The sequence below is a fragment of the Hypomesus nipponensis genome, chromosome 27 (assembly GCF_054491055.1).
Source record: "Hypomesus nipponensis isolate SF chromosome 27, ASM5449105v1, whole genome shotgun sequence".
In the NCBI taxonomy this organism is placed as follows: Eukaryota; Metazoa; Chordata; class Actinopteri; order Osmeriformes; family Osmeridae; genus Hypomesus; species Hypomesus nipponensis.
In genome coordinates, this window is record NC_140387.1 from 6,906,739 (window position 1) to 6,933,790 (window position 27,052).

General features: G+C 42.3%; 5 protein-coding genes and 2 pseudogenes across 8 annotated transcripts; 3 read left to right on the forward strand and 4 right to left on the reverse strand.

Moving 5' to 3' along the window:
* Positions 1–477: 477 nt before the first annotated feature.
* txnl1 (thioredoxin-like 1) lies at positions 478–4,216 on the reverse strand. Its single transcript, XM_084694074.1, has 8 exons — positions 3,974–4,216; positions 3,317–3,413; positions 2,905–3,078; positions 2,645–2,767; positions 2,450–2,519; positions 1,344–1,516; positions 938–1,042; positions 478–724 (listed from the first exon to the last, which is right to left on the reverse strand). Exons 1-8 carry the CDS (start codon positions 4,069–4,071, stop codon positions 695–697), a joined length of 870 nt encoding a protein of 289 aa, XP_084550200.1. The 5' UTR covers positions 4,072–4,216; the 3' UTR covers positions 478–694.
* An 801-nt stretch (positions 4,217–5,017) lies between these two features.
* nars1 (asparaginyl-tRNA synthetase 1) lies at positions 5,018–10,869 on the forward strand. 4 transcript variants are annotated; one of them, XM_084694203.1, is made up of 15 exons: positions 5,018–5,215; positions 6,798–6,880; positions 7,001–7,066; positions 7,336–7,428; positions 7,538–7,627; positions 7,803–7,881; positions 8,081–8,151; positions 8,273–8,359; positions 8,501–8,722; positions 8,898–9,097; positions 9,460–9,595; positions 9,698–9,811; positions 9,998–10,129; positions 10,249–10,380; positions 10,538–10,869. In XM_084694203.1, exons 1-15 carry the CDS (start codon positions 5,173–5,175, stop codon positions 10,667–10,669), a joined length of 1,680 nt encoding a protein of 559 aa, XP_084550329.1. In that variant the 5' UTR covers positions 5,018–5,172; the 3' UTR covers positions 10,670–10,869. The 4 variants fall into 4 exon arrangements, with proteins under 4 accessions (XP_084550329.1, XP_084550331.1, XP_084550330.1 ...); XM_084694205.1 differs by having other exon boundaries at positions 5,018–5,194; XM_084694204.1 differs by lacking the exon at positions 5,018–5,215 and adding an exon at positions 5,665–5,816.
* Positions 10,870–12,621: 1,752 nt separating this feature from the next.
* Positions 12,622–14,301, reverse strand: LOC146220655 (uncharacterized). Its single transcript, XM_084694199.1, has 2 exons — positions 13,739–14,301; positions 12,622–13,636 (listed from the first exon to the last, which is right to left on the reverse strand). Exons 1-2 carry the CDS (start codon positions 14,192–14,194, stop codon positions 12,980–12,982), a joined length of 1,113 nt encoding a protein of 370 aa, XP_084550325.1. The 5' UTR covers positions 14,195–14,301; the 3' UTR covers positions 12,622–12,979.
* Positions 14,302–15,883: 1,582 nt separating this feature from the next.
* On the forward strand, positions 15,884–17,786 carry LOC146220656 (UDP-glucuronosyltransferase 2A3-like; annotated as a pseudogene).
* A 1,057-nt stretch (positions 17,787–18,843) lies between these two features.
* On the reverse strand, positions 18,844–20,432 carry LOC146220657 (uncharacterized). The gene is made up of 2 exons (XM_084694198.1): positions 19,936–20,432; positions 18,844–19,833 (listed from the first exon to the last, which is right to left on the reverse strand). The coding sequence occupies exons 1-2, from the start codon at positions 20,389–20,391 to the stop codon at positions 19,177–19,179; spliced, it is 1,113 nt and encodes a 370-aa protein (XP_084550324.1). The 5' UTR covers positions 20,392–20,432; the 3' UTR covers positions 18,844–19,176.
* Positions 20,433–21,062: 630 nt separating this feature from the next.
* Positions 21,063–24,826, forward strand: LOC146220658 (UDP-glucuronosyltransferase 2A3-like; annotated as a pseudogene).
* A 212-nt stretch (positions 24,827–25,038) lies between these two features.
* On the reverse strand, positions 25,039–26,689 carry LOC146220659 (uncharacterized). Its single transcript, XM_084694197.1, has 2 exons — positions 26,131–26,689; positions 25,039–26,028 (listed from the first exon to the last, which is right to left on the reverse strand). The coding sequence occupies exons 1-2, from the start codon at positions 26,584–26,586 to the stop codon at positions 25,372–25,374; spliced, it is 1,113 nt and encodes a 370-aa protein (XP_084550323.1). The 5' UTR covers positions 26,587–26,689; the 3' UTR covers positions 25,039–25,371.
* Positions 26,690–27,052: the final 363 nt, after the last annotated feature.

Here is a 27,052-nt window from a genome sequence, read left to right on the forward strand (position 1 = left end):
TGCTTTGACCCTTGGAAAGACAATTAAAAACAATTGTATTATATTTAAGATCCTGCAAAGGACATTCTCTGGAAAGGCCAACGTGAGATTTTTTGGCAAAACTAGGGTGCATAGAAAGGCCTTTGGTGACACCATGTGGCCAAATGTGGTCATTAAGAATTGTGTCAATCTTGTTTTGCTTTTTGAATGCTTGCTTCATTATAGAATAAATATTTTGAAAAGGAAAATGTCAATAAACCATCTAAACCGCCAGTAGTGGAGTACAGCTTTGTGCACACTGTTACCTGAACCCTTGAATTTACTTTGGGATCAATATACTGATTTCAGTATAGCTAGGTATCACATCATAATTACAAAGTGGATTAAATCATCTGACAATATCTAGAGCTAAATATTGCATGTACAGCAGAGTGTATGTATCACTGTTCAGTTACATTGGCTCCACTGTTCATCCAAGTCAAGAGACAGCCCCAACAATGCCTTTGAAAAAGGATTCCGTTTATTTACAGTGTTTCCTGAATTACAATAAAAATGTTCAGAATTGGACGCCTCTTCTGGTGCCATCACTTCGAAAATATGGAGAACAGTTTGGGACAAGTGTTGTCTGTTATGTTTGACATTTGAGCTAACATGGCAGCTATGGCAGAGGGAGGTCTGGAGGGATCTGCGGTCATACGGCTGGTCGCCTTCCTTCTCAGTGACTCTCCCCTTTCTTGCCCACAACCTGTAATCAATTGAAATAAAATACATTCAAATAGAAGGTAGGAATGTATGCCTATTACACATTTCTCCAAACGTTTGGCCGACTTAAACATGCAAGGTTGTGGACATTTAAGCACGTTTCCGTCAAAGGAAATTGGTTTATAGTCAAACTAACAAATACATATTATGTTTCTGGTGAATTCAAAAACCCAGTGAAGGTGACGGCAGGTCTTACCCTTTTGAAGTCGTTCATGTTTGTCGCTTGTACAGGTGTCCCGATGAACGTCAGGTAATTAATTTTTGTTGTCTCCTCATCTCCTTGGTTTGACTTGATAAATAACTATTTAAAACACACAAAAAAGTAGTTATCTTTATACGCAGCGCAGGCCAACCCATCAGAGCTTGGTTAGAAGCCGCTATGCCCAAATTTCACCACTAGGTGGTGATCTTATATCACATGTACCAGAAGGGGAAACCTGCTGCCTCGTTAAACACATAATGGCCCTCATAAACCATTGTTACATGAACGAAACACCATCTTTGGGGGGGGGGGGGGGGGGAATAGAACTTCTAAAAGGGGGTGTTGAAGACAGGAAGGCAGGAAAGCAAAAGGAGGAGCTGGCGGGCGGACGGCGACTTACGGTCACGCTTTGGACGTTCTGGAACTTGACGTAGCGCAGGGGAATCAGGAAGTCCTCTTTGCAGTCCTCCTCGGCCAGCTCCAGGGTCTGGGTGGCTTCGCTCCTCTCCGCGTCGTCAAAGTCCATGGAGCGAGGCAGGTTGATGAAGATCTTCACGCACTTTGGTGCCTGTGCTGTGCTCCCCAGGGTAGACGTCAAGCAGGAGAAAGAGCAGGAGAAAGAGCAAGAGAAGAGGTAAAAACAAGACGTGTCAGCTGGATTCCCCTCTTGTTACTTCTAGTCACGTTTTGACACTACATTTCCATTGTATTCATTTATTTGGATGGTTTTATCAAAAGTAACGGACAAATTGTGCATAAAGAGCAGGGGTGTCAAACTCTGGTCCTCGAGGGCCGCTGTCCTGCATGTTTTAGATGTTTCCCTGATCCAGCTCACCTGATTCTAATGAATGGTCGTTATAACAACCCATTTAATTGAATCAGGTGTGTTGGAGCAGGTAAACATCCAAAACATGCAGGACAGCGGCCCTCGAGGACTGGAGTTTGACACCCCTGATATAGAGCATCTCAAACATACAGCAGAAGATCAAGAATCAGAAGTGAATAATTCAGTTCTTCGGTGGTCAGAGTCAAACCGCCAATTTGTACAAACTGCATCTCAGTTACCAGACAGAGTGAAACTACAGCGCAACAATAACATCTCAATTACTTTACTACAGTGTAACATCTCAATTTCAGTAGTAGTTAGTTCAGTGCGGCAAGTGGGTGCAGTCTCTTGCCAGACAGCGGAACAACAGGGTCTGTTATATGCTATGTTATATGCTTGTATCCTATAAGATGTATAACAACAAATGGGAGACCTTGGCCAAATCAAGACTTCCGTGTGAGAATGTTCTGGGTATGGGCAGAAATACTTGCATGATTAGTGTACCAATTCTGCTTCCAAATGATTCACTGTGTTCACAATGCACCTTGGGGATTGAGCTAGCGTGGTGTAATTCTACTGTAGTGCAGTGTGCCAATGTATCTGCTGTGATGCGACTGATTTTTCTTTTGTACGTCACAATCGGAAAGTCCATGGACATTGTGTAAGGCAGCAGGACTCACCTAAATCCGAGGACTGAAGCTTCATCGAAAACAGCTTCACGGGCTGATTGAAGGCCATTGTAATGAGGAGCTGAGGGTGAGAATTTACATTTCGAGTAACGCACACATACGAAACTCATTTCAAACGCGTCTCACAATCCCAGCTGATCTAAGATGCAGAATAATTGCCATGCGGTGGGGGGTCTGCGAACTCACCTGTTCATCACAGTCTGATTCCAAGTAAGTGGTGTCCTTGACTAAGCAGTTGTCAAAGCCACAGTCGTCGCTCTCGTTGAGGCACTCACATCCAGCTTTGCTCACAAACGGCATGAGGTCCATCTAGACAGGCAGGGAACAGCGAGATGTGGGGATCAAGGGACGGGTGAGAGCAACATCTTGTCGCATCTACTCTAAGCTCTACGAGTGCGCACGGTCAAATCGACCAAAAGGCCACAGGGTAAGCAGAGCAAACTCACGTATCCCTTTGGAATGTCTGAGTCCTCGTTGCTTCCAGGGTCATTTTCGACGTGCTGTTTTATTTTGTCCTCCAACCCGGAGGCATCTGCGCCTTGATACTGATCGATACGCACTCTGTTCCGGAAGAACAAAAATGTTGGCGTGGCCGAAATGTTGTTGGCAGCAGCCGTTGCCTGTAAGAGAAGAAAAAGAAAATCCATCAAGCTGAATTGTCTGCATGCAGATCGATGAAAACAATTCCCACCCCCCTCTTACTACAATTACAGCCCCGAAACAATTAGTTCCTGGTCAGAATTATTATGTATTAGGATAACATGGCCATTCCTTTTCACTGCTTGTGTATAATGGGATGAATGCATTAGCTCCACATTAATTTATCAACATCACTCAATTTTATTTAACATCACTCACCTGACAGACGTGCACGTCTACTTCGAGAAAAACAACTTGTGGGTACTTGTTACTCAACATATTGAAGGCAGGGGCTATTCTGACACATGGCCGACACCTCAAGAGGAAACAAAACACGTTATTGTAACAGGTGTTTGGAGAATGTGTGTACCAGGCTAATCATTTACCAGTAAATTGCATCAGCGAGTTGTCTATAAATTATTAGATACCTGCACTAGTACTACTAGTAGTAGGTACTCGACCAAGAACGTCGCATAAACGAGTGCATTAGAAATCTAACTGGGGAGAAGGACAATCCGTGGATTCTTTAATTAAATAAACATGTTTAGACGTATTAATATAGTAATAGACGAGTCCTGTAGTTGGCGGTGGATGGTTAGCTAGCTTGCTACTTTTAAGAATCCAGGTCTGTGATATTGCTATGTCATAGTTAGCTAGGCTAATTTGCTAAAAGACGACACAGTAGCTAGCTAGCAATCGCCCTGGCACAGCTTATAGTAAGATAGCAGATGCATTTTTATTTCATACGTGTTGCAGAAAGACATTTTTCCTCGACGCTTTTTCATAGATAGCTACATTATGAAAATGAAGTAACTAATTAGCTGTAACTAGCTAGCTAGAAATGCCATGGGCCTGTGTCAAGATTTTGAGCCTTACCCTGCCATTGTGAACTTCACTACGGCTAGCCTTGAGCCAGCAGATGCAAGCTCCGGTTGGAATTCTGCATCATTTCCAATTACTTTCACCCCAACCATGTTACAGATCACAGCTTTAACTGTAATGTATCGTACTTATGATACAGCTATGTTACAATAACACCAACTCCGACACCTTACCAACGTTTGCTAACTAACTCTCCACATCGGTTACAACTTCCGGTAGCAACTCGACCAATAGTGTGCTTCAGCCAATCAAAGAAGTGTAAGGCGTGGACCAAATCTCAACATAGCTCTGGCGTCGGTGGCGTGGACCACTAGTCGACTCGGCTGGCTTCCAGCAGCTGAAGTAAAATAAAATGTATTGACGTCTAACATACATATATTTTCCAGTAGTACGATGAGATGCATCCAGACTATGACTGATACTGTGCTGTATGGAATTTTTCATCAACCTTGGTTGACTGTTAGAAACTACATTCATTTTATGGGATATTGAGTAGTAAAATAAATAAATCACCATAGGGTACGTAGTACTATCAGGGACCCATAATCAGCCCACATGGGGCCCAGCTAGTGGGTCCTAGATGGGAGTAACCTGGGTTGCCCATGTGGGATTTAGATAGGGCCCACCTTCAGCCCATATGGGCTTGCCCACATGGGGCCCCTATGGAACCCCATGTGGGCAGCCCATATGGGGCCCACTCACTAGCCCATATACAACCCACATGGGCCCCACATGGGTGTGTTGACAGGGTAAAGACAATCTTACACATGAACTGCTTCAAGTCAGCCGGGCTGCAGGCGGCTGCAGGCGACACCGGCGCTGCATGAAGTCGAACGCCCCTATCGTGGCCCCAGTGACCCTGCTGAGAGAACATTTTTTAGATGAATGTCCTGCGATTTCATCAGCTACCTGTTTCATGGCGGAACTAGCTGGCTGCATTGAATGACACAAATGACGACAAATCCACGCGTAGTTTACTGCTGTCGGAAATAGATTTCGTCCAATGGGTGTTGTGGACTCGAAGCTGACGAGTAATCTAACTGCATTTCGGAAACCCACCACTGACACTAAGCATGCACTTCAGGACTTAGCTAAAACAAGCAAGAACTCCCACGTTGTCATCATTCTTCAAGGTCCAACAGTTTAGAAGATTACCTGTGTACATTTGTCCTACATTTTAGTCTCTATCGGGAATGGCGGATGAAGTAACGAAAGGTGCGGACCAACTATCCGTGGGTATGGCGATAATGCATGCTACAATACTGTCGTAGCTAGCCTAGTAGTGCCTGGATGCCAGAAGCTAACATCGGGTCCTCTTAGTAGACACCCTTGGCCTTGCCTAGAAACCAGATCAATCTGCAAGCACATGTTTTATTTGCTCCGAGACCCGTAGTGTATGTGCAATGAGTTGTATCACATGGTAGTTAGCAAGGCTACCTCAGTCTTGTTCCCCATTAGCTATCTTTAGCTAGAACTACTAGCGTGACGTGAGTGCTGTCTAGCCGCTCCATTAGCATTACAGCCTACTAGGTTAGATTCAGTGCTGCCGAAATCTAAAATATTGCAGTATTGCCTCTGGCCGGGGGGGGGGGGGGGGCGGGACTTTCTATGACAAACAGTAAACACAATTACAGTTATGTTGCTGGTGAAAATGCCGGGGAGAAAGTCCACTCTCGGGAAACTTCTGGCTTCTGACTAGTAAGAAATCGGACAATTGTCCTTTCGATGTCTTACTAGTCAGAAGGCAAGTTGTTCTTTCGATTTCTTACTAGTCAGAAGCCAGAAGTTTCCCGAATGGCGGAGGAAGTAACGAAAGGTGCGGACCAACTATCCGCAGGTATGGCGATAATGCATGCTACAATAGTGCCTGGATGCCAGAAGCTACCATCGGGTCCTTATAGTAGACACCCATGGCCTTGCCTAGAAACCAGACAAATCTGCGAGCTCATGTTTAATTTGTTCCGGGACCCTGGTGGTTAGTGTGCAAGGTGTTGCATCACATGGTAGCTAGCAGGGCTATCTCAGTCTTGTTCCCCATTAGCTATCTGTAGCTAGAACTACTAACGTGAGTGGTGTATAGCCGCTCCATTAGCATTACAGCTTAGATTCAGTGCTGCCGAAATCTAAGATACTGCAGTATTGCCTCTGGCATGTCGGGGAGAAAGTCCACCCTCGGAAAACTTCCGGCTTCTGACTTGTAAGAAACCGAAAGAACAGAAATACTCGTTCATTCAACTTTCGACCTATAATCCATGTTGAACTAGCAAAAACTACAATCAAATCTGAGATTTCTCAACGACAATCAGACGAAAGAGACCAATTTAGCCGTCCTGCTCCATAGACTCCCATTCATTTTGCACTCGCCTGCAATCATCCCCAGTGGAACTCTGGTGGAACTGCAACCAAATTCGATACAATGGGGCTTATTAGGGAGTGGACCCTCCGACGGGCTCTGCTGCGCAACAACCTAAACGGAGGTTGACAAAACAGCCGAAAGTCGCCAGATTAGATTTTGTCGCTAGCGAAGGTGATCGCTAAATAGATCAACACTGTCGCTTAATTGTGTACTTTTAAGCAGTGTTGCCAAAGGGTAGACGAGCTATAACTAGCTGCACTTGAATGCGAGTGGGTATTCAATATGTTTTTTACCATGCAGTCAAGGTGTATGTCCTCAGTTTCTCATGTCATGGTAAACACAACACCTTGCTACTGACGACGTTTGCAGGGATACTCATGCTCCCTGGAGGCAGAGAGAATTAGCATCTTTATTAATTTGATTGAACGTTCAACTTTAAATAGTTTTTTCCAATTTTGTCAGGTGAGCTGTATGTGTCTGACAAAAAAGGAAGTGATCAGGATGGTGACGGATCCGAACAGAAACCATTTAAAACTCCTTTAAAGGTAAGAGTGAAAAGTTATTTATTAAGCCGGACAGCAGACATTGATTCCTATTATGCTTCTGTGTTCTCAAAAATCCAAGTGTATAAAAAATTTCTTATGGTAACATGTTCTGTTTCACAGGCGTTGTCATCTGTGGGAAAGGAGCCCTTCCCAACGATATATGTGGATTCTCAGAAGGAGGGAGAGGTAGGATGCAAGAATATTTCTCTCTAACATCATGTTTGATCAAGTAATAGTTATTTATTAAAGCTGCAATAGATAACATTATCAAATATATTCAAATAGAAGAAGTAGCACCCTGCATTTCGCTGTCCGTGCTGCTAAACAACTCTGAGGGCCTCATTAACGTACACAACATGTTTGTAGGGGACAAACATTTATCTTTTTTTTTTACAGAAAAGAAAACTGTGCATACCTATTGTACCTTTTCAAATGTTTTGTTTATTACACTCTAGCTTTGGGCAGTGATCTCGAAGACTCAGATGAAGAATGCAAAGAAGCAAATGAACCGGGGACAGGTGAAGAAGGATGCCAAAGACAAAAATGAGGTATAAAAGTCTGTAACCAGACTAACGTAAACTGCAGGTTGTTCCTGGGGATTAGTACCAACTAAGTGTTGACTGGTTGGTTGGGTGTTAATGTCTTGTTAAATTGTAGACAGAAGACAATGACAGAAGAGAGAAAAACTTGGAGGAAGCAAAGAAAATCGTCATCGAGCAAGACCTAAGCCTTCCAGAGCCTAAAACGGTGAGGTTCCATTGACGGCAGTTATAGTGTATCTTGAGTACTTAAGTATGTTTCTACCCGTACTCTGAAGTCCTCGCAGATGAAACGCGTGCATATACACCGTGGGATCTTCTGTCACGTTTCTTAGTCTGTGTCCCTTTTTGTGTTTTGTTTTTTGTTGTTTTTGACCCCTCAGGCTAAGATTCATCAACTTGAGCCACTGAGGGAGCAGAGGGTGAAGGTGTTTGGGTGGGTGCACCGGCTGAGGAGGCAAGGTGAGGACGGCACAAGCTGGTGGGGATGAAACGTGGGACCCTCTGTTAGCATGTTGATCTGTTACTGTTCCCTTTTAAACAGGGTTGGCATGGATTGAATTGGCACATGAATGCAATATGGGTGGGAATCGTTTAAAGGCTGTTGTTTAGGAAAAAAGAAAAAAGGCTGTATGGCTTATTGTATCTGTTTTCTTATTAGGAAAAAATCTTCTCTTCATTGTCCTGAGGGATGGGACTGGTTACCTGCAGTGTGTTCTTACGGATAAATTGGTAAAAAGAAAATGATGATGACGTTTTGCTTTGACTTCCAACACCTCTTTGTACATGCCACTTGAATAATTCCCTGTGTATTTGCTTCTCACATTGTTTTGTACCAACCCTCTACTTGCAGTGTCAGTGCTACAATGCCCTTGTCCTGTCGACAGAGAGCACTGTTGCTTTGTATGGGATGGTGAAGCCAGTGCCAGAGGGTAAACAGGTAAACATTCAGTCCTAAATTGAACGCCATTGATTTTGATAGTACTCCTTTGGGGGGGATGTTTCTGTGAACTGTTTGATTTGATCTGATACTGTGATAAGATCCCATACAAAGCCACAATGTCTGTTTCCGTTCATCCAGGCCCCCGGTGGCCACGAGCTGCACTGCGACTTCTGGGAGCTGGTGGGTCTGGCCCCGGCTGGTGGCGCTGACAACCTGCTGAACGAGGAGTCCGACGTGGACGTCCAGCTCAACAACCGGCACATGCTGATCCGCGGGGAGAACGTCTCCAAGATCCTTCGTGTTCGCTCCACTGTCACACAGTGCTTCAGGGACCATTTCTTCAACCGTGGATACTACGAGGTGAGGAAGCCCTCTGTGTTGGAGGGTTTTTGAAGCTTAAAACACTATTTCTAAGTGTGATACCTGTCCTGGATTGACGGGCATTGACCCTTGAATACACACAAGTCGCTGTTGTGAAATTGTGTTGATCCTGGAACCCGTTAAAGACTTTTCTTGCTTCTTTCTTTTCTCCTAGATCACCCCTCCCACCCTAGTGCAGACCCAGGTGGAGGGAGGCTCCACCCTCTTCAACCTGAACTACTTTGGTGAGGAGGCATTCCTCACCCAGTCCTCCCAGCTGTACCTGGAGACCTGCATCCCAGCCTTGGGGGACACCTTCTGCATTGCCCAGTCTTACCGCGCTGAGCAGTCCCGCACACGCAGGCACCTGTCCGAGTGAGTACCTTTTGGATAAGCCAATCAGAATTGGGTTTATTCGCCATGTAGGTTCACACAAACAAGGAGTTAACTGTGGCAGGAAGGTGCATACAATAAACATATATGGATCTTAAATAAAAGATAAAGTAGAAATGCACGATAGTCTAACTAATTTCAAACAAGCAAACAATAGGTAACATATATAATAAATGTGACAAGAGCTGGTAAAAAAGGTCGTATTACCAACCCTGACCTACTTCAGGACCATCTCCCGTCATATGTGCACCATTTTGTTAAGTATATCATACGTTATTATGTGAGGTTCAGCCTGCAGTGGCACTTTCAGACCACCTTAACCTTGTTTGACCTCTGTTCTGCAGGTACACTCACATAGAGGCAGAGTGTCCCTTCATGACCTATGAGGACCTTCTGACCCGCCTGGAGGACCTGGTGTGTGACGTGGTGGATCGTGTTCTGAAATCTCCGGCCGCTCCTCTCCTCTATGAAGTCAACCCTGTAAGTCTGGCACAGATATTACAACACTCTGCCCTAGTCTTGTTGTACAGAGAATGGTTCTCAAAACCATCCATGACAATCTGAATAACTCCGAAACCACAGAACTTCAAGCCACCCAAGAGGCCCTTCAAGAGGATGAACTACACCGACGCAATTGTCTGGCTGAAAGAGCATGACATCAAGAAGGATGACGGCACCTACTATGAGTTTGGAGAGGTTTGTGTGGAAAAGTGCTTACTGTTTCCTAACGAGTTTTACATGGGCTACATGTCATTGTACTTCCATGTAATTGCTAGTAATTGGTTTGCTTGTAGACCATAACCCTATACACGTCGTTTTCAAACTCGTCTTGGGGTGTCTTGATGTGTCGTATTAGCTTCATCCCTGTCACCTGTGTCTCAGGACATCCCCGAAGCCCCTGAGAGGCTGATGACCGACAGCATCAACGAGACCATCCTGCTTTGCCGCTTCCCTGCCGAGATCAAGTCCTTCTACATGCAGCGCTGCCCCGAGGACCGGCGTCTCACCGAGTCGGTACGGTGAACCGCGGCATCATCTCGTTTTGATCCAGTGTTGTCGGTTAGCCATGAGCTGTTGGTGACGGAACGGTTAGCTGTGAATGAGCGAATGTGCCGCTTTTGTGCATCGTCCAGGTGGATGTGCTGATGCCTAATGTTGGAGAGATTGTGGGAGGGTCCATGCGTATCTGGGATGCCGAGGAGCTACTGGAGGGGTACAAGAGGGAAGGCATTGACCCAACCCCCTACTACTGGTACACTGACCAGGTACGTCTTAAGAGCAGGATGCCGGCACTGAAAATGCTGAAAACATTGACTGCAGTTCTATGTCTCTTACTCCAGTAAGGCATTGTTTGTGTGCATTGAGACTTTACTAAATACAGTTCATTTGGTCCCTGACAAGTGTCAAATATGTGTCTTTTAGAGGAAGTATGGAACATGTCCACACGGTGGCTACGGCCTGGGCCTGGAGCGCTTCCTCACCTGGCTGCTGAACAGACATCACATCAGGGATGTCTGTCTCTACCCCCGCTTCATCCAGCGCTGTCGACCCTGAGCTACTTTAACAGAGCACTAAACACACACCAAGTGCGAGAATAAAGGCACACTTAATGACCCCTGGAATATTCTGCCGCTCTCTGCAAAGTAAAAAAAAAAAAGAGTAATATAATGGCATGTAATGTATGATGTCGCAACATTTCCCACCACTCACATATTCTAGCTTTGAAGTCTGCTAATAAACAATTCTGTGCTCAATGTCTGTGTGTTTGTTGTCAATAATAAGGAAACGCTGCTTGACTGTCCTATTTTTTCAAAATACCAGCAATTAATGTATTTTGAGGCTATACTTCCTGCATCCTGAATAACTTGTCTGTCAAGGAAATATTTTTTAGGGTTAGTCATGCACAGTCATTCAACTGTAACCTGTAAAAGCCCCATTGTGACATCATCAAACATAGGCAGGAGGAAGAAACAAATCCTTCTCACTGAAATTGTCAATCAATGGTCCAATAGTACAATATAATGATTACCAATACTATTACTACTAATACAGAGTTGTTTTGTCTAAATCTCTCAGCAGTAAACAGTGAACCTGTCAACCGGTATGATAACAGCTGATAGGAGTCACTGTAAATGTTAAACATTGATGGTTGTGGTGTCAAAATAGCTGATGTGTGTCTGTGCAAAACCCCTTGTGACCTTAGAGAGCCCCACCAGTAATCATTTAAATTAAAAAGCTAAATACACAAATGATACAGAAAACACTAGAAATTACTATTTTACTGCCGTGATGTAACAAGAACATACTTGAGAAACATGTCGCCAGAATGAAAGAGGAGTGCAAAGAAGCCCATCCAAACATGGACATACTGAAGGAGAAAATGAAGAGGACCTTTGCTGAGAGTCTGCTTCATTCAAAGCCACTCCACCAGTGACATTATTCAGGAGTTTCCAGCTTTACGGCATATCCGCATTGTGAGTTCAAACCCTGCATGGAGTTAATAAACAACTTAGTATAGTTAATGTACAATTTGTAAATAGATTCATCTTCCACAGTTGCTTATTTAATGTATATAAATACTCTTTTAGATTTTAGTTAAAATTGAGCACATCTATAACATTGATGTGGATAAGAGGTTGCCGGGAGGCGTTGGGGAAGCAGCAACATTGTTGCAGAAGCCAAACTGAGCAGCCTGGGCAAGGAGATTGTACTCCAGTATCAGAAAGCAGTCAGTCAGGAATGTGAGGAGACACACAAAGGTATTTAGAACGTTATTTGATGTTCTTCAAATACATGATGCCATAATTGCTATAAAAAATGATCAAGTTGTGTTTTTTCCTTTTAGGACACACCGTCTGTGCTGCAATACTCTTGCTCCCATACCTGTTCTATGGAAATCCAGACAGGCTATGTCATTGACAAGGTAAGAGCATCACCAGTCATACGTAGTCATTCATAGGTAGGGATCTTGTATGCCTGTCATGTTTTGTTTGTTTTAATGGAAATCTGGAGTGTATTACTCCTTGGGTGTGGTTCATATTGATAGGTGAGTACAGAATTACATCCCACTCCCATCATGCCTGGTGGATTATGTGGGATTTTCTTTTGCTTAAAGGTCTTGCAAATACATTATTTCTCATAGTATAAGAGATGTACTTTTTATTGCATATAATTTGGTGAATAATATAATTCATGTTCAGATAACTTTCCAATCAGATGCACTGACAGTCAGACTAACTAATTCTTTCATTCAGTTCAATAAAACAGAGAGTGCTTGAAAATCACAGTGTAAATGTCATGTATTCATGTAAGATACTGTATTTGTTGTCTTGCTCTAAATGTATAATGTAATATGTTGTATTCATTGAGATTTCTATGTATTTATTTTTTAGAAATGATCAACCCAGAATCCTTACTGTTGTATACTTTTCAAAAGTCACATGCTTGTAAATAAAAACATGCTTTAAAACACCTGTTTCACCATTATTATTGTTTTTATTGTTCCTACTACTACTACTACTACTACTACTACTACTACTACTATTACTACTACTACTACTACTACTACTACTACTACTACTACTACTACTACTACTATTACTACTACTACTACTACTACTACTACTACTACTACTACTACAACACAACTTCTATAAATGTTCTGCAAGGTTCTCCACAGTTGCTTGTTGAAAGTTGATAAGTGTGCCAGTGATCCAAATGACTGAGCAAAGGTGTAGACGTTTAACTTTCTTGTTTGGAAGGGTCAGCAACACAAAAACCCTTGCTTACATGGTGATAACAGAAAAGAGGGCAGTCCTTGATGTTTGTCACGGTTGGTGTTACCGTAGATGAAAGTCTCTCTTATCAGTGGAAATGAAAGGCCCTCTTGAACTTCTCGAAGAAGCTACATTTTGGCAAAGACCTCATTTCCACTTTTCCTTTATGTGCCTTTTTCTCTTCCTTTTCTTTCTTCTCAATGTCCTTCCTCTGCTCTTCTGCTAACCTTTGCATCTCTTTCCTTTCTAGATCTTTCATTTTGCGTCTCTCATTCTCAAGCCTTTTTTGAATCTCCATGTTTCTTTTTTCTGCCTGCTCCAGCTGCTTCCTCTGTTTCTTCTCCATCTTCTCCTGCGCCAGCTTTTCTGCTTTCTTCTGCCTTTCTATGGACTCCGTCTCTTTCTTTGCTGCTTTCCCCTCCTCAGCCTTTATCTCATTCTCAATTTTCAATATGTCACTGTTGGAACTCTCCTCAACAGATGCCTCCAGAACTTGCATCCTCGCCAGTTCACTCTCTAATTCTTCCTCCTGGTTGGCCAAGGGGTGGGTGTAGATTTGAGAGTCCTCAGAAAAAGGTGTGCAGGTGGGATGCTTGACCCCGTGGGGGTGCCTGGCCTGAGCTTCCAGGGGTTTGGTGGTGGTGAGGCCCAAGTGTGCTCCATCTTTACTCAGTGGGAGGGGTGTGGGGGTTAGGGAGACTGGCTGATGGATGGGGGACATTGATGGAACTTTGATATCCGCTGTCTGTGTTGGAGACAAGAACATTTTCAGCACTGTAATGGAATACCCAACACAAAGGACACTTTTCTGAAGTAAAAAAAACAAATGACATGGCTTTAGTCTTACCTCCTCAAGCAGTTCATCCAACATCTGCAACTCCTCCATGATGGTAAGAGACTTAACCACCGGTGTGTTAGGTGTCTTGGTCTCCTGCAGACCTTCAAGTTTCTTCTTGGAGGAGTTGAGCTCCTGCTCTTTCCGTCTCTGCTCTGCGTCCCACAGCTCTCGCTCCTTCTGCATCCATTCTCTCCACCTCTCCTGCCTCTGCATGTCCAGCCTGTCTTCTGCCAGCCTTTTCTCTGCCTCCCTGAGCTCTGCCAGCTTCTGTTCACGCGGCTTCTGTATTATCTTTTTTAGGTCTAGCCACCTTTGAATTTTACGCCTCGTTTCTGCATCCTTCTTTGCTTTCTGCATCTCTCGGACCCATCTTTGTTCAGCCAGTATCTGTGGCCCGCTTTTTACCACCCGTGTCCGTTCTTTCTTCTTCTTCTCCATCCGCTTCTTTTCTGGAAATCCGCTCATGTTGTCTGTTCTATTGAAAAAGAGAGTGACTGCAGTGTTGTGTTGACATAGACTTTTATCGTTATTTTGATCATTACGACCAACACACAGGCCTATGACACATTAGAAATGACACATTGCTTTGTGACATCATAGCCAAAATTCAGAGTCGCCCGCTGGACATTTCATTCTCCGATGTTTTTCTAAGATAGGCTATTTCATGGCAAAAACACGGCACATGTATCCCCCCCCCCCCCCCCTTTATTTTAAAATAAAGAAAAATAGTTTTTTGAGCTTTGTGAAACATAAACATTTTACAAGCCGTTTATCAATTGGTAAAATCTTGTCTAGAAAAGGTCATGTCTTTTTCAGTGGCGATTTCTTTAAGACTGCAAGGGAAGCTCAGCTTCCCCTGCAATATAAAAAAAGATAAATATTTACTATTGTGTTAACATTTTAAATGCGTTAGAACACGTTCATATCGAAGACGAATCCTTTCAGAATCAGCTAACGCTACATATAGCCTATTAACAGGTCGACTGACTGATTTCCTTCTCATACATTGCCGTAGCGTCCCGTTTTTTTCAGTGCTTCGAAACTATACGGTCATTGGATGAATGCTGAGATTATGTTCCGCCTCGGACGCTCAGCGTCTCTGGGGGTGAATGGAGGAGTGGGCTGGCCTGGACGCTGGGCTTCCGCGTGATGATTGTAGGGTCTGTGCATCTCCTTTTGCTTGACAGTAATTTTGTACTACAAAAAGTCACCGAAGGTAACTCAGTAAATCCCATCGCGGATTTTGCAACTGTCGTTGGAAGACAGACTGCAGTAACTTATTCCTTGGTATTTGCTTGGCGAAATTGCTAACCAATTGTCATCATACATTTCATACAATTATACACCACGTTCCTTGTTTCAGTTTAACGTAATGTCCACATTTCCTCCTTGATTAATTTTGTTTTGATAGATCGTAGGCTAGGCTTGTCGTAGGGGTGAACTAGCCAGTGAACTAGCCAAATAAATAAAACATTTTTAGGATGTAGGCCGAAAATGAGCTTCCCCTCTTTGAAAGACCAGCAGCCCCACGTACCTTGCGTTTCTTAGCCTGGTTTAGCCAAGGAGCTCTCCACCTTTATTACTAATTTAATAATAAATAACCACTTTATTAATAAATAAATAAATAACCACTGACATTGACAAATGCGTGCTCATGTTTTGTTAACTGTATATTTATGACTGAATAAAGGCCATTCTTTTTACAGTGTGATGAAAATGACTGAAAATGATTTTTGCCTACACATTTCTATTCATATTCTCATACGATAATACTCCAATTTAGGTTTATTTGGTGGTCGTCAGAAACCATTATAACAAAACATAGTTTTAAAACATAAAGCTCTTCCTGTCTCCATTTGGCTATCAAGATTTCAAAACAGTTACTGCTTCCTCCTTTGAATTGTGATTCAAAGGGTTTGGTCATAAATATGGAGACATTTAAGATGATTGTTTTGTAGGAGACATTCAAGATGTACATTTCCACAAAACAACTTTTTAACAAAGCTTCACTTCCTGCTACAGGAACATTCCCTAACTGGAGTGTTGCAAACGAAGATTATGCAATCCCAAACTGTCCAATCAGAACCATTTGGTCACATGACTACAGTTTTGAAATCCGTTCCTAGGGTTATTTTTCCCCGCAATGTCCTTAACATGTGGACTGTGGGAAGCGGTGTGTTTCTGCTACTCCTCTACTCCCCTCTGTGTGTGTCGGGGGGGAAGATCTTGATCTGGCCAGGAGAGCACAGCCACTGGATCAACATGAAGAACATCGTGGAGGAGCTGTCTCGGAGAGGACACGCAATCACAGTCATCCCCAACTCAGCCTCACCGACCGTAGCGGACATCAGCACCACTGCTAGGTACTGTTTTGAAATTCTCCAGGTGCCCCACCGCAAAGAACAGTTTAATGAAATGATAGATGAGATACTAAGGTACTGGACGACATGCCAAATGATAACATCATCCAGGCAATACTGAAGATGAAGACCTTAATGGAAACTAGTATGGAATTCAACATGGCTACAGCCAGAACTTTGTTCTCTAATATAGACTTGCTGGAGAGACTAAAGAGAGAAGAGGGTGAAGAACACACTGTTCTATCTGTCTCAAGACATAATGGTCACTCTTGGAACAAAGATGACATTTGATGCCTTCTACAGTGAACTTAGTGCTAAGTAAAAGCCCTGTGAATCAAACGTCTCGAGTGTGATTTGATAGTATTTTTACATACTTTCAAACTTAACTGTAGGGGAACTTTAATGGGAAAACTGTACGTTCGTTCATAAGCAAACTTTAGTGTTCGATGGTGTAGAGGGATTATTCAACTGAAAACTTTGTACACTGCCCATAGACTTTGACTCAGAGCACACCCTCTTTGTTGTGATCTCTACTTACGGGACTTCAGACGCTCGACTGGCACACTGCAACTTCTTCGCTCCTCTCAGTCTCTACTTTTTGCACTCCTAGGATGGGACCTCTGAAGGTTCTGCTCTGTGTTCCCCCCCTCATGCTCTGTTGCGTGCTCTGTTTTGCCAAAAAGATACTCTGTCTTATGATAGTGCTTGTTGCCTGGACAGTACACCGACACAAAAAAATCCTGTTCTCTAGTCTTTAAATTAATGTGTTGTTTTACTAACATACAAACTATCTTATGACACAGTTAATATTTATCGACAAGCTCACCTCCAGTTGTACAACCGAGCTAAAATACAAGGATTATGCTTGTTATTGCTTTTGTACACACAAAAGTACTTTGTTCTTTGCAGAAACATTTATCACATGCCCTGTACTGGTCTACCTGTGTGTGGACCAATGTTACGTACAACAAGGAGTTAGTAGCTACGTTTTTAAAATTATGCTGTTCTTACATGTTTATCAGGAAAACCTACATTGTTGTGTGAGATGGTGGGGAAGGCAGACATTTGGTTGATTCGAACCTACTGGGACTTTGAGTACCCTCGACCGTTCCTCCCAAACTTTAAGTTTGTTGGAGGCCTTCACTGCAAACCTGCCAAGCCCTTCCTAATGTAAGACTTTCATTCAATTCAAATTTTAAGTATGAACATTACTTGACAGACAATAGTTGTGATACCAATTTAAATGAAATATCCTGTGTTCTATGGCCCATTTCTTTATATCAATCTTAATTATTCAAATGAAATGCTGATGGACTTTGTTTCGGGATATCGAGGAGTTTGTGCAGAGTTCTGGAGATGATGGCATTGTGGTGTTTTCTTTGGGATCCATGACCAAGAACCTTACCAAAGAAAGAGCAAACACAATTGCCACTGCTTTAGGACAAATACCATAGAAGGTTAATTGATATGTTTCCTATCAAAGCTTTCTGGCGTAGGTCATTCTACATCCCAGATCTTTACCATTCTGTTTTCTCTATTTAAGGTACTTTGGAGATACAGTGACGAGAACCCAGACACTATTGCTCCAAACACAAGACTTTATGACTGGATTCCACAAAATGACTTAGTGGGTACAAAACAGCATTTTTCTCTCCTTTTCTACAGCAAACAACTTTTCTGTCCCCCACAATTCTTAAACACTCATTCGATTCTGATTGTTGTGTCATTCAGGCCATACAAAGACCAAAGCCTTCATCACCCATGGTGGGACCAATGGCCTTTATGAAACTATTTACCACAGCATCCCAATGGTGGGGATCCCCTTGTTTGCTGACCGACCTGACAACATGATGCACATGAAAACCAAGGGAGCCGCAGTTGTTATAGACTTCAACAACATGCAATCCAAAGACTTGGTGGAAGGTCTCAATTCAGTCATTAATGACTAGTTGTAAGTCTTGTTAGTTCGAGAAAATCGATGCTGTTAATCAACATTTCAAGTTTTGAAATGGATAAACTTGTTTAAAAGTCTTGAAAATACATTATTTCTCATAGTATAAGAGATGTATTTTTTATTGCATATAATTGGGTGAATAATATAATTCATGTTCAGATAACTTTCCAATCAGATGCACTGACAGTCAGACTAACTCATTCTTTCATTCAGTTCAATAAAACAGAGAGTGCTTGAAAATCACAGTGTAAATGTCATGTATTCATGAAAGATACTGTATTTGTTGTTGGCTTTTCATATATGGAAAAGGCTCCTACCCCTGTGCTGCTTGTGAGTGGGAGCCCCTTTCACCCCTTGTGAAATTTGTCTTCACATGGATGGAAAGGACAATGCGAAGGTAAAGGACATCTCAGTGGGAGTTGGTGCCCTACTGGATTCTGTTTCATCTTTGGAGTTAAATGTGCAGAGAATGTAAAGAAGACCAATTTTTATGCAGCGCATGGTTGGTAACAAGTCAAATTAAGTACCTATAAGGGTAATTAAAATGGCAAAAGTCTTGCTCTAAATGTATAATGTAATATGTTGTATTCATTGAGATTTCTATGTCTTTATTTTTGCAAATTAGAAATGATCAACCCAGAATCCTTACTGTTGTATACTTTTCAAAAGTCTGACACTTGTAAATAAAAACATGCTTTAAAACATCTGTTTCACCATTATTATTGTTTTTATTGTTCCTACTACTACTACTACTACTACTACTACTACTACTACTACTACTACTACTACTACTACTACTACTACTACTATTACTACTACTACTACTACTACTACTATTACTACAACTACTACTATTACTGTTACTACTAGTAGTACTACTGCTACTACTACTACTACCACTACTACTACAACACAACTTCTATAAATGTTCTTCAAGGTTCTCCACAGTTGCTTGTTGAAAGTTGATAAGTGTGCCAGTGATCCAAATGACTGAGCAAAGGTGTAGACGTTTAACTTTCTTGTTTGGAAGGGTCAGCAACACAAAAACCCTTGCTTACATGGTGATAACAGAAAAGAGGGCAGTCCTTGATGTTTGTCACGGTTGGTGTTACCGTAGATGAAAGTCTCTCTTATCAGTGGAAATGAAAGGCCCTCTTGAACTTCTCGAAGAAGCCACATTTTGGCAAAGACCTCATTTCCACTTTTCCTTTTTGTGCCTTTTTCTCTTCCTTTTCTTTCTTCTCAATGTCCTTCCTCTGCTCTTCTGCTAACCTTTGCATCTCTTTCCTTTCTAGATCTTTCATTTTGCGTCTCTCATTCTCAAGCTTTTTTTGAATCTCCATGTTTCTTTTTTCTGCCTGCTCCAGCTGCTTCCTCTGTTTCTTCTCCATCTTCTCCTGCGCCAGCTTTTCTGCTTTCTTCTGCCTTTCTATGGACTCCGTCTCTTTCTTTGCTGCTTTCCCCTCCTCAGCCTTTATCTCATTCTCAATTTTCAATATGTCACTGTTGGAACTCTCCTCAACAGATGCCTCCAGAACTTGCATCCTCGCCAGTTCACTCTCTAATTCTTCCTCCTGGTTGGCCAAGGGGTGGGTGTAGATTTGAGAGTCCTCAGAAAAAGGTGTGCAGGTGGGATGCTTGACCCCGTGGGGGTGCCTGGCCTGAGCTTCCAGGGGTTTGGTGGTGGTGAGGCCCAAGTGTGCTCCATCTTTACTCAGTGGGAGGGGTGTGGGGGTTAGGGAGACTGGCTGATGGATGGGGGACATTGATGGAACTTTGATATCCGCTGTCTGTGTTGGAGACAAGAAAATTGCCAGCACTGTAATGGAATACCCAACACAAAGGACACTTTTCTGAAGTAAAAAAAACAAATGACATGGCTTTAGTCTTACCTCCTCAAGCAGTTCATCCAACATCTGCAACTCCTCCATGATGGTAAGAGACTTAACCACCGGTGTGTTAGGTGTCTTGGTCTCCTGCAGACCTTCAAGTTTCTTCTTGGAGGAGTTGAGCTCCTGCTCTTTCCGTCTCTGCTCTGCGTCCCACAGCTCTCGCTCCTTCTGCATCCATTCTCTCCACCTCTCCTGCCTCTGCATGTCCAGCCTGTCTTCTGCCAGCCTTTTCTCTGCCTCCCTGAGCTCTGCCAGCTTCTGTTCACGCGGCTTCTGTATTATCTTTTTTAGGTCTAGCCACCTTTGAATTTTACGCCTCGTTTCTGCATCCTTCTTTGCTTTCTGCATCTCTCGGACCCATCTTTGTTCAGCCAGTATCTGTGGCCCGCTTTTTACCACCCGTGTCCGTTCTTTCTTCTTCTTCTCCATCCGCTTCTTTTCTGGAAATCCGCTCATGTTGTCTGTTCTATTGGAAAAGAGAGTGACTGCAGTGTTGTGTTGACACAGACTTTTATAGTTATTTGTATCATTACGACCAACACACAGGCCTATGACACATTAGAAATGACACATTGCTTTGTGACATCATAGCCAAAATTCTGAGTCGCCCGCTGGACATTTCATTCTCAAGATAGGCTATTTCATGGCAAAAACACGGCACATGTATCCCCCCCCCCCCCCCCCCCCTTTATTTTAAAATAAAGAAAAATAGTTTTTTGAGCTTTGTGAAACATAAACATTTTACAAGCCGTTTATCAATTGGTAAAATCTTGTCTAGAAAAGGTCATGTCTTTTTCAGTGGCGATTTCTTTAAGACTGCAAGGGAAGCTCAGCTTCCCCTGCAATAAAAAAAAAGATAAATATTTACTATTGTGTTAACATTTTAAATGCGTTAGAACACGTTCATATCGAAGACGAATCCTTTCAGAATCAGCTAACGCTACATATATTAACAGGTCGACTGACTGATTTCCTTCTCATACATTGCCGTAGCGTCCCGTTTTTTTCAGTGCTTCGAAACTATACGGTCATTGGATGAATGCTGAGATTATGTTCCGCCTCGGACGCTCAGCGTCTCTGGGGGTGAATGGAGGAGTGGGCTGGCCTGGACGCTGGGCTTCCGCGTGATGATTGTAGGGTCTGTGCATCTCCTTTTGCTTGACAGTAATTTTGTACTAGAAAAAGTCACCGAAGGTAACTCAGTAAGTTCCATCGCGGATTTTGCAACTGTCGTTGGAAGACAGACTGCAGTAACTTATTCCTTGGTATTTGCTTGGCGAAATTGCTAACCAATTGTCATCATACATTTCATACAATTATACACCACGTTCCTTGTTTCAGTTGAACCTAATGTCCACATTTCCTCCTTGATTAATATTGTTTTGATAGATCGTAGGCTAGGCTTGTCGTAGGGGTGAACTAGCCAGTGAACTAGCCAAATAAATAAAACATTTTTAGGATGTAGGCCGAAAATGAGCTTCCCCTCTTTGAAAGACCAGCAGCCCCACGTACCTTGCGTTTCTTAGCCTGGTTTAGCCAAGGAGCTCTCCACCTTTATTACTAATTTAATAATAAATAACCACTTTATTAATAAATAAATAAATAAATAACCACTGACATTGACAAATGCGTGCTCATGTTTTGTTAACTGGATATTTATGACTGAATAAAGGCCATTCTTTTTACAGTGTGATGAAAATGACTGAAAATGATTTTTGCCTACACATTTCTATTCATATTCTCATACAATAATACTCCAATTTAGGTTTATTTGGTGGTCGTCAGAAACCATTATAACAAAACATAGTTTTAAAACATAAAGCTCTTCCTGTCTCCATTTGGCTATCAAGATTTCAAAACAGTTACTGCTTCCTCCTTTGAATTGTGATTCAAAGGGTTTGGTCATAAATATGGAGACATTTAAGATGATTGTTTTGTAGGAGACATTCAAGATGTACATTTCCACAAAACAACTTTTTAACAAAGCTTCACTTCCTGCTACAGGAACATTCCCTTATCTGGAGTGTTGCAAACGAAGATTATGCAATCCCAAACTGTCCAATCAGAACCATTTGGTCACATGACTACAGTTTTGAAATCCGTTTCTAGGGTTATTTTTCCCCGCAATGTCCTTAACATGTGGACTGTGGGAAGCGGTGTGTTTCTGCTACTCCTCTACTCCCCTCTGTGTGTGTCGGGGGGGGGAAGATCTTGATCTGGCCAGGAGAGCACAGCCACTGGATCAACATGAAGAACATCGTGGAGGAGCTGTCTCGGAGAGGACACGCAATCACAGTCATCCCCAACTCAGCCTCACCGACCGTAGCGGACATCAGCACCACTGCTAGGTACCGTTTTGAAATTCTCCAGGTGCCCCACAGCAAAGAACAGTTTAATGAAATGATAGATGAGATACTAAGGTACAGGACGACATGCCAAATGATAACATCATCCAGGCAATACTGAAGATGAAGACCTTAATGGAAACTAGTATGGAATTCAACATGGCTACAGCCAGAACTTTGTTCTCTAATATAGACTTGCTGGAGAGACTAAAGAGAGAAGAGGGTGAAGAACACACTGTTCTATCTGTCTCAAGACATAATGGTCACTCTTGGAACAAAGATGACATTTGATGCCTTCTACAGTGAACTTAGTGGTAAGTAAAAGCCCTGTGAATCAAACGTCTCGAGTGTGATTTGATAGTATTTTTACATACTTTCAAACTTAACCGTAGGGGAACTTTAATGGGAAAACTGTACGTTGGTTCATAAGCAAACTTTAGTGTTCGATGGTGTAGAGGGATTATTCAACTGAAAACTTTGTACACTGCCCATAGACTTTGACTCAGAGCACACCCTCTTTGTTGTGATCTCTACTTACGGGACTTCAGACGCTCGACTGGCACACTGCAACTTCTTCGCTCCTCTCAGGTCTACTTTTGCACTTCTAGGATGGGACCTCTGAAGGTTCTGCTCTGTGTTCCCCTCCTCATGCTCTGTTGCGTGCTCTGTTTGCCAAAAAGATACTCTGTCTTATGATAGTGCTTGTTGCCTGGACAGTACACCAACACAAAAAAATCCTGTTCTCTAGTCTTTTTTTTTTAAATTAATGTGTTGTTTTACTAACATACAAACTATCTTATGACACAGTTAATATTCATCGACAAGCTCACCTCCAGTTGTACAACCGAGCTATAATACAAGGATTATGCTTGTTATTGCTTTTGTACACACAAAAGTACTTTGTTCTTTGCAGAAACATTTATCACATGCCCTGTACTGGTCTACCTGTGTGTGGACCAATGTTACGTACAACAAGGAGTTAGTAGCTACGTTTTTTAAATTATGCTGTTCTTACATGTTTATCAGGAAAACCTACATCGTTGTGTGAGATGGTGGGGAAGGCAGACATTTGGTTGATTCGAACCTACTGGGACTTTGAGTACCCTCGACCGTTCCTCCCAAACTTTAAGTTTGTTGGAGGCCTTCACTGCAAACCTGCCAAGCCCTTCCTAATGTAAGACTTTCATTCAATTCAAATTTTAAGTATGAACATTACTTGACAGACAATAGTTGTGATACCAATTTAAATGAAATATCCTGTGTTCAATGGCCCATTTCTTTATATCAATCTTAATTATTCAAATGAAATGCTGATGGACTTTGTTTCGGGATATCGAGGAGTTTGTGCAGAGTTCTGGAGATGATGGCATTGTGGTGTTTTCTTTGGGATCCATGATCAAGAACCTTACCAAAGAAAGAGCAAACACAATTGCCACTGCTTTAGGACAAATACCATAGAAGGTTAATTGATATGTTTCCTATCAAAGCTTTCTGGCGTAGGTCATTCTACATCCCAGATCTTTACCATTCTGTTTTCTCTATTTAAGGTACTTTGGAGATACAGTGACGAGAACCCAGACACTATTGCTCCAAACACAAGACTTTATGACTGGATTCCACAAAATGACTTAGTGGGTACAAAACAGCATTTTTCTCTCCTTTTCTACAGCAAACAACTTTTCTGTCCCCCACAATTCTTAAACACTCATTCGATTCTGATTGTTGTGTCATTCAGGCCATACAAAGACCAAAGCCTTCATCACCCATGGTGGGACCAATGGCCTTTATGAAACTATTTACCACAGCATCCCAATGGTGGGGATCCCCTTGTTTGCTGACCGACCTGACAACATGATGCACATGAAAACCAAGGGAGCCGCAGTTGTTATAGACTTCAACAACATGCAATCCAAAGACTTGGTGGAAGGTCTCAATTCAGTCATTAATGACTAGTTGTAAGTCTTGTTAGTTCGAGAAAATCGATGCTGTTAATCAACATTTCAAGTTTTGAAATGGATAAACTTGTTTAAAAGTCTTGAAAATACATTATTTCTCATAGTATAAGAGATGTATTTTTTATTGCATATAATTGGGTGAATAATATAATTCATGTTCAGATAACTTTCCAATCAGATGCACTGACAGTCAGACTAACTCATTCTTTCATTCAGTTCAATAAAACAGAGAGTGCTTGAAAATCACAGTGTAAATGTCATGTATTCATGAAAGATACTGTATTTGTTGTTGGCTTTTCATATATGGAAAAGGCTCCTACCCCTGTGCTGCTTGTGAGTGGGAGCCCCTTTCACCCCTTGTGAAATTTGTCTTCACATGGATGGAAAGGACAATGCGAAGGTAAAGGACATCTCAGTGGGAGTTGGTGCCCTACTGGATTCTGTTTCATCTTTGGAGTTAAATGTGCAGAGAATGTAAAGAAGACCAATTTTTATGCAGCGCATGGTTGGTAACAAGTCAAATTAAGTACCTATAAGGGTAATTAAAATGGCAAAAGTCTTGCTCTAAATGTATAATGTAATATGTTGTATTCATTGAGATTTCTATGTCTTTATTTTTGCAAATTAGAAATGATCAACCCAGAATCCTTACTGTTGTATACTTTTCAAAAGTCTGACACTTGTAAATAAAAACATGCTTTAAAACATCTGTTTCACCATTATTATTGTTTTTATTGTTCCTACTACTACTACTACTACTACTACTACTACTACTACTACTACTACTACTACTACTACTACTACTACTACTATTACTACTACTACTACTACTACTACTATTACTACAACTACTACTATTACTGTTACTACTAGTAGTACTACTGCTACTACTACTACTACCACTACTACTACAACACAACTTCTATAAATGTTCTTCAAGGTTCTCCACAGTTGCTTGTTGAAAGTTGATAAGTGTGCCAGTGATCCAAATGACTGAGCAAAGGTGTAGACGTTTAACTTTCTTGTTTGGAAGGGTCAGCAACACAAAAACCCTTGCTTACATGGTGATAACAGAAAAGAGGGCAGTCCTTGATGTTTGTCACGGTTGGTGTTACCGTAGATGAAAGTCTCTCTTATCAGTGGAAATGAAAGGCCCTCTTGAACTTCTCGAAGAAGCCACATTTTGGCAAAGACCTCATTTCCACTTTTCCTTTTTGTGCCTTTTTCTCTTCCTTTTCTTTCTTCTCAATGTCCTTCCTCTGCTCTTCTGCTAACCTTTGCATCTCTTTCCTTTCTAGATCTTTCATTTTGCGTCTCTCATTCTCAAGCTTTTTTTGAATCTCCATGTTTCTTTTTTCTGCCTGCTCCAGCTGCTTCCTCTGTTTCTTCTCCATCTTCTCCTGCGCCAGCTTTTCTGCTTTCTTCTGCCTTTCTATGGACTCCGTCTCTTTCTTTGCTGCTTTCCCCTCCTCAGCCTTTATCTCATTCTCAATTTTCAATATGTCACTGTTGGAACTCTCCTCAACAGATGCCTCCAGAACTTGCATCCTCGCCAGTTCACTCTCTAATTCTTCCTCCTGGTTGGCCAAGGGGTGGGTGTAGATTTGAGAGTCCTCAGAAAAAGGTGTGCAGGTGGGATGCTTGACCCCGTGGGGGTGCCTGGCCTGAGCTTCCAGGGGTTTGGTGGTGGTGAGGCCCAAGTGTGCTCCATCTTTACTCAGTGGGAGGGGTGTGGGGGTTAGGGAGACTGGCTGATGGATGGGGGACATTGATGGAACTTTGATATCCGCTGTCTGTGTTGGAGACAAGAAAATTGCCAGCACTGTAATGGAATACCCAACACAAAGGACACTTTTCTGAAGTAAAAAAAACAAATGACATGGCTTTAGTCTTACCTCCTCAAGCAGTTCATCCAACATCTGCAACTCCTCCATGATGGTAAGAGACTTAACCACCGGTGTGTTAGGTGTCTTGGTCTCCTGCAGACCTTCAAGTTTCTTCTTGGAGGAGTTGAGCTCCTGCTCTTTCCGTCTCTGCTCTGCGTCCCACAGCTCTCGCTCCTTCTGCATCCATTCTCTCCACCTCTCCTGCCTCTGCATGTCCAGCCTGTCTTCTGCCAGCCTTTTCTCTGCCTCCCTGAGCTCTGCCAGCTTCTGTTCACGCGGCTTCTGTATTATCTTTTTTAGGTCTAGCCACCTTTGAATTTTACGCCTCGTTTCTGCATCCTTCTTTGCTTTCTGCATCTCTCGGACCCATCTTTGTTCAGCCAGTATCTGTGGCCCGCTTTTTACCACCCGTGTCCGTTCTTTCTTCTTCTTCTCCATCCGCTTCTTTTCTGGAAATCCGCTCATGTTGTCTGTTCTATTGAAAAAGAGAGTGACTGCAGTGTTGTGTTGACATAGACTTTTATCGTTATTTTGATCATTACGACCAACACACAGGCCTATGACACATTAGAAATGACACATTGCTTTGTGACATCATAGCCAAAATTCAGAGTCGCCCGCTGGACATTTCATTCTCCGATGTTTTTCTAAGATAGGCTATTTCATGGCAAAAACACAAAACATGTATCCCCCCCCCCCCCCCCCCCCCCTTTATTTTAAAATAAAGAAAAATAGTTTTTTGAGCTTTGTGAAACATAAACATTTTACAAGCCGTTTATCAATTGGTAAAATCTTGTCTAGAAAAGGTCATGTCTTTTTCAGTGGCGATTTCTTTAAGACTGCAAGGGAAGCTCAGCTTCCCCTGCAATATAAAAAAAGATAAATATTTACTATTGTGTTAACATTTTAAATGCGTTAGAACACGTTCATA

Excerpts from the sequence above, each read along its gene's own strand:
- txnl1 (XM_084694074.1), bottom strand. The coding sequence starts at position 4,071 with ATGGTTGGGGTGAAAGTAATTGGAAATGATGCAGAATTCCAACCGGAG. Across the intron at positions 1,517-2,449 it reads GCTTCAGTCCTCGGATTTAG|CACAGGCACCAAAGTGCGTG; the intron begins GTGAGTCCTGCT and ends TGGGGAGCACAG. Across the intron at positions 1,043-1,343 it reads AGAACGTCCAAAGCGTGACC|TTATTTATCAAGTCAAACCA; the intron begins GTAAGTCGCCGT and ends TGTTTTAAATAG.
- nars1 (XM_084694203.1), top strand. The coding sequence starts at position 5,173 with ATGGCGGATGAAGTAACGAAAGGTGCGGACCAACTATCCGTGG. Across the intron at positions 8,723-8,897 it reads TCAACCGTGGATACTACGAG|ATCACCCCTCCCACCCTAGT; the intron begins GTGAGGAAGCCC and ends CTTTTCTCCTAG. Across the intron at positions 10,381-10,537 it reads ACTACTGGTACACTGACCAG|AGGAAGTATGGAACATGTCC; the intron begins GTACGTCTTAAG and ends TGTGTCTTTTAG.
- LOC146220655 (XM_084694199.1), bottom strand. The coding sequence starts at position 14,194 with ATGAGCGGATTTCCAGAAAAGAAGCGGATGGAGAAGAAGAAGAAAGAA. Across the intron at positions 13,637-13,738 it reads TGGATGAACTGCTTGAGGAG|ACAGCGGATATCAAAGTTCC; the intron begins GTAAGACTAAAG and ends TCTCCAACACAG.
- LOC146220657 (XM_084694198.1), bottom strand. The coding sequence starts at position 20,391 with ATGAGCGGATTTCCAGAAAAGAAGCGGATGGAGAAGAAGAAGAAAGAA. Across the intron at positions 19,834-19,935 it reads TGGATGAACTGCTTGAGGAG|ACAGCGGATATCAAAGTTCC; the intron begins GTAAGACTAAAG and ends TCTCCAACACAG.
- LOC146220659 (XM_084694197.1), bottom strand. The coding sequence starts at position 26,586 with ATGAGCGGATTTCCAGAAAAGAAGCGGATGGAGAAGAAGAAGAAAGAA. Across the intron at positions 26,029-26,130 it reads TGGATGAACTGCTTGAGGAG|ACAGCGGATATCAAAGTTCC; the intron begins GTAAGACTAAAG and ends TCTCCAACACAG.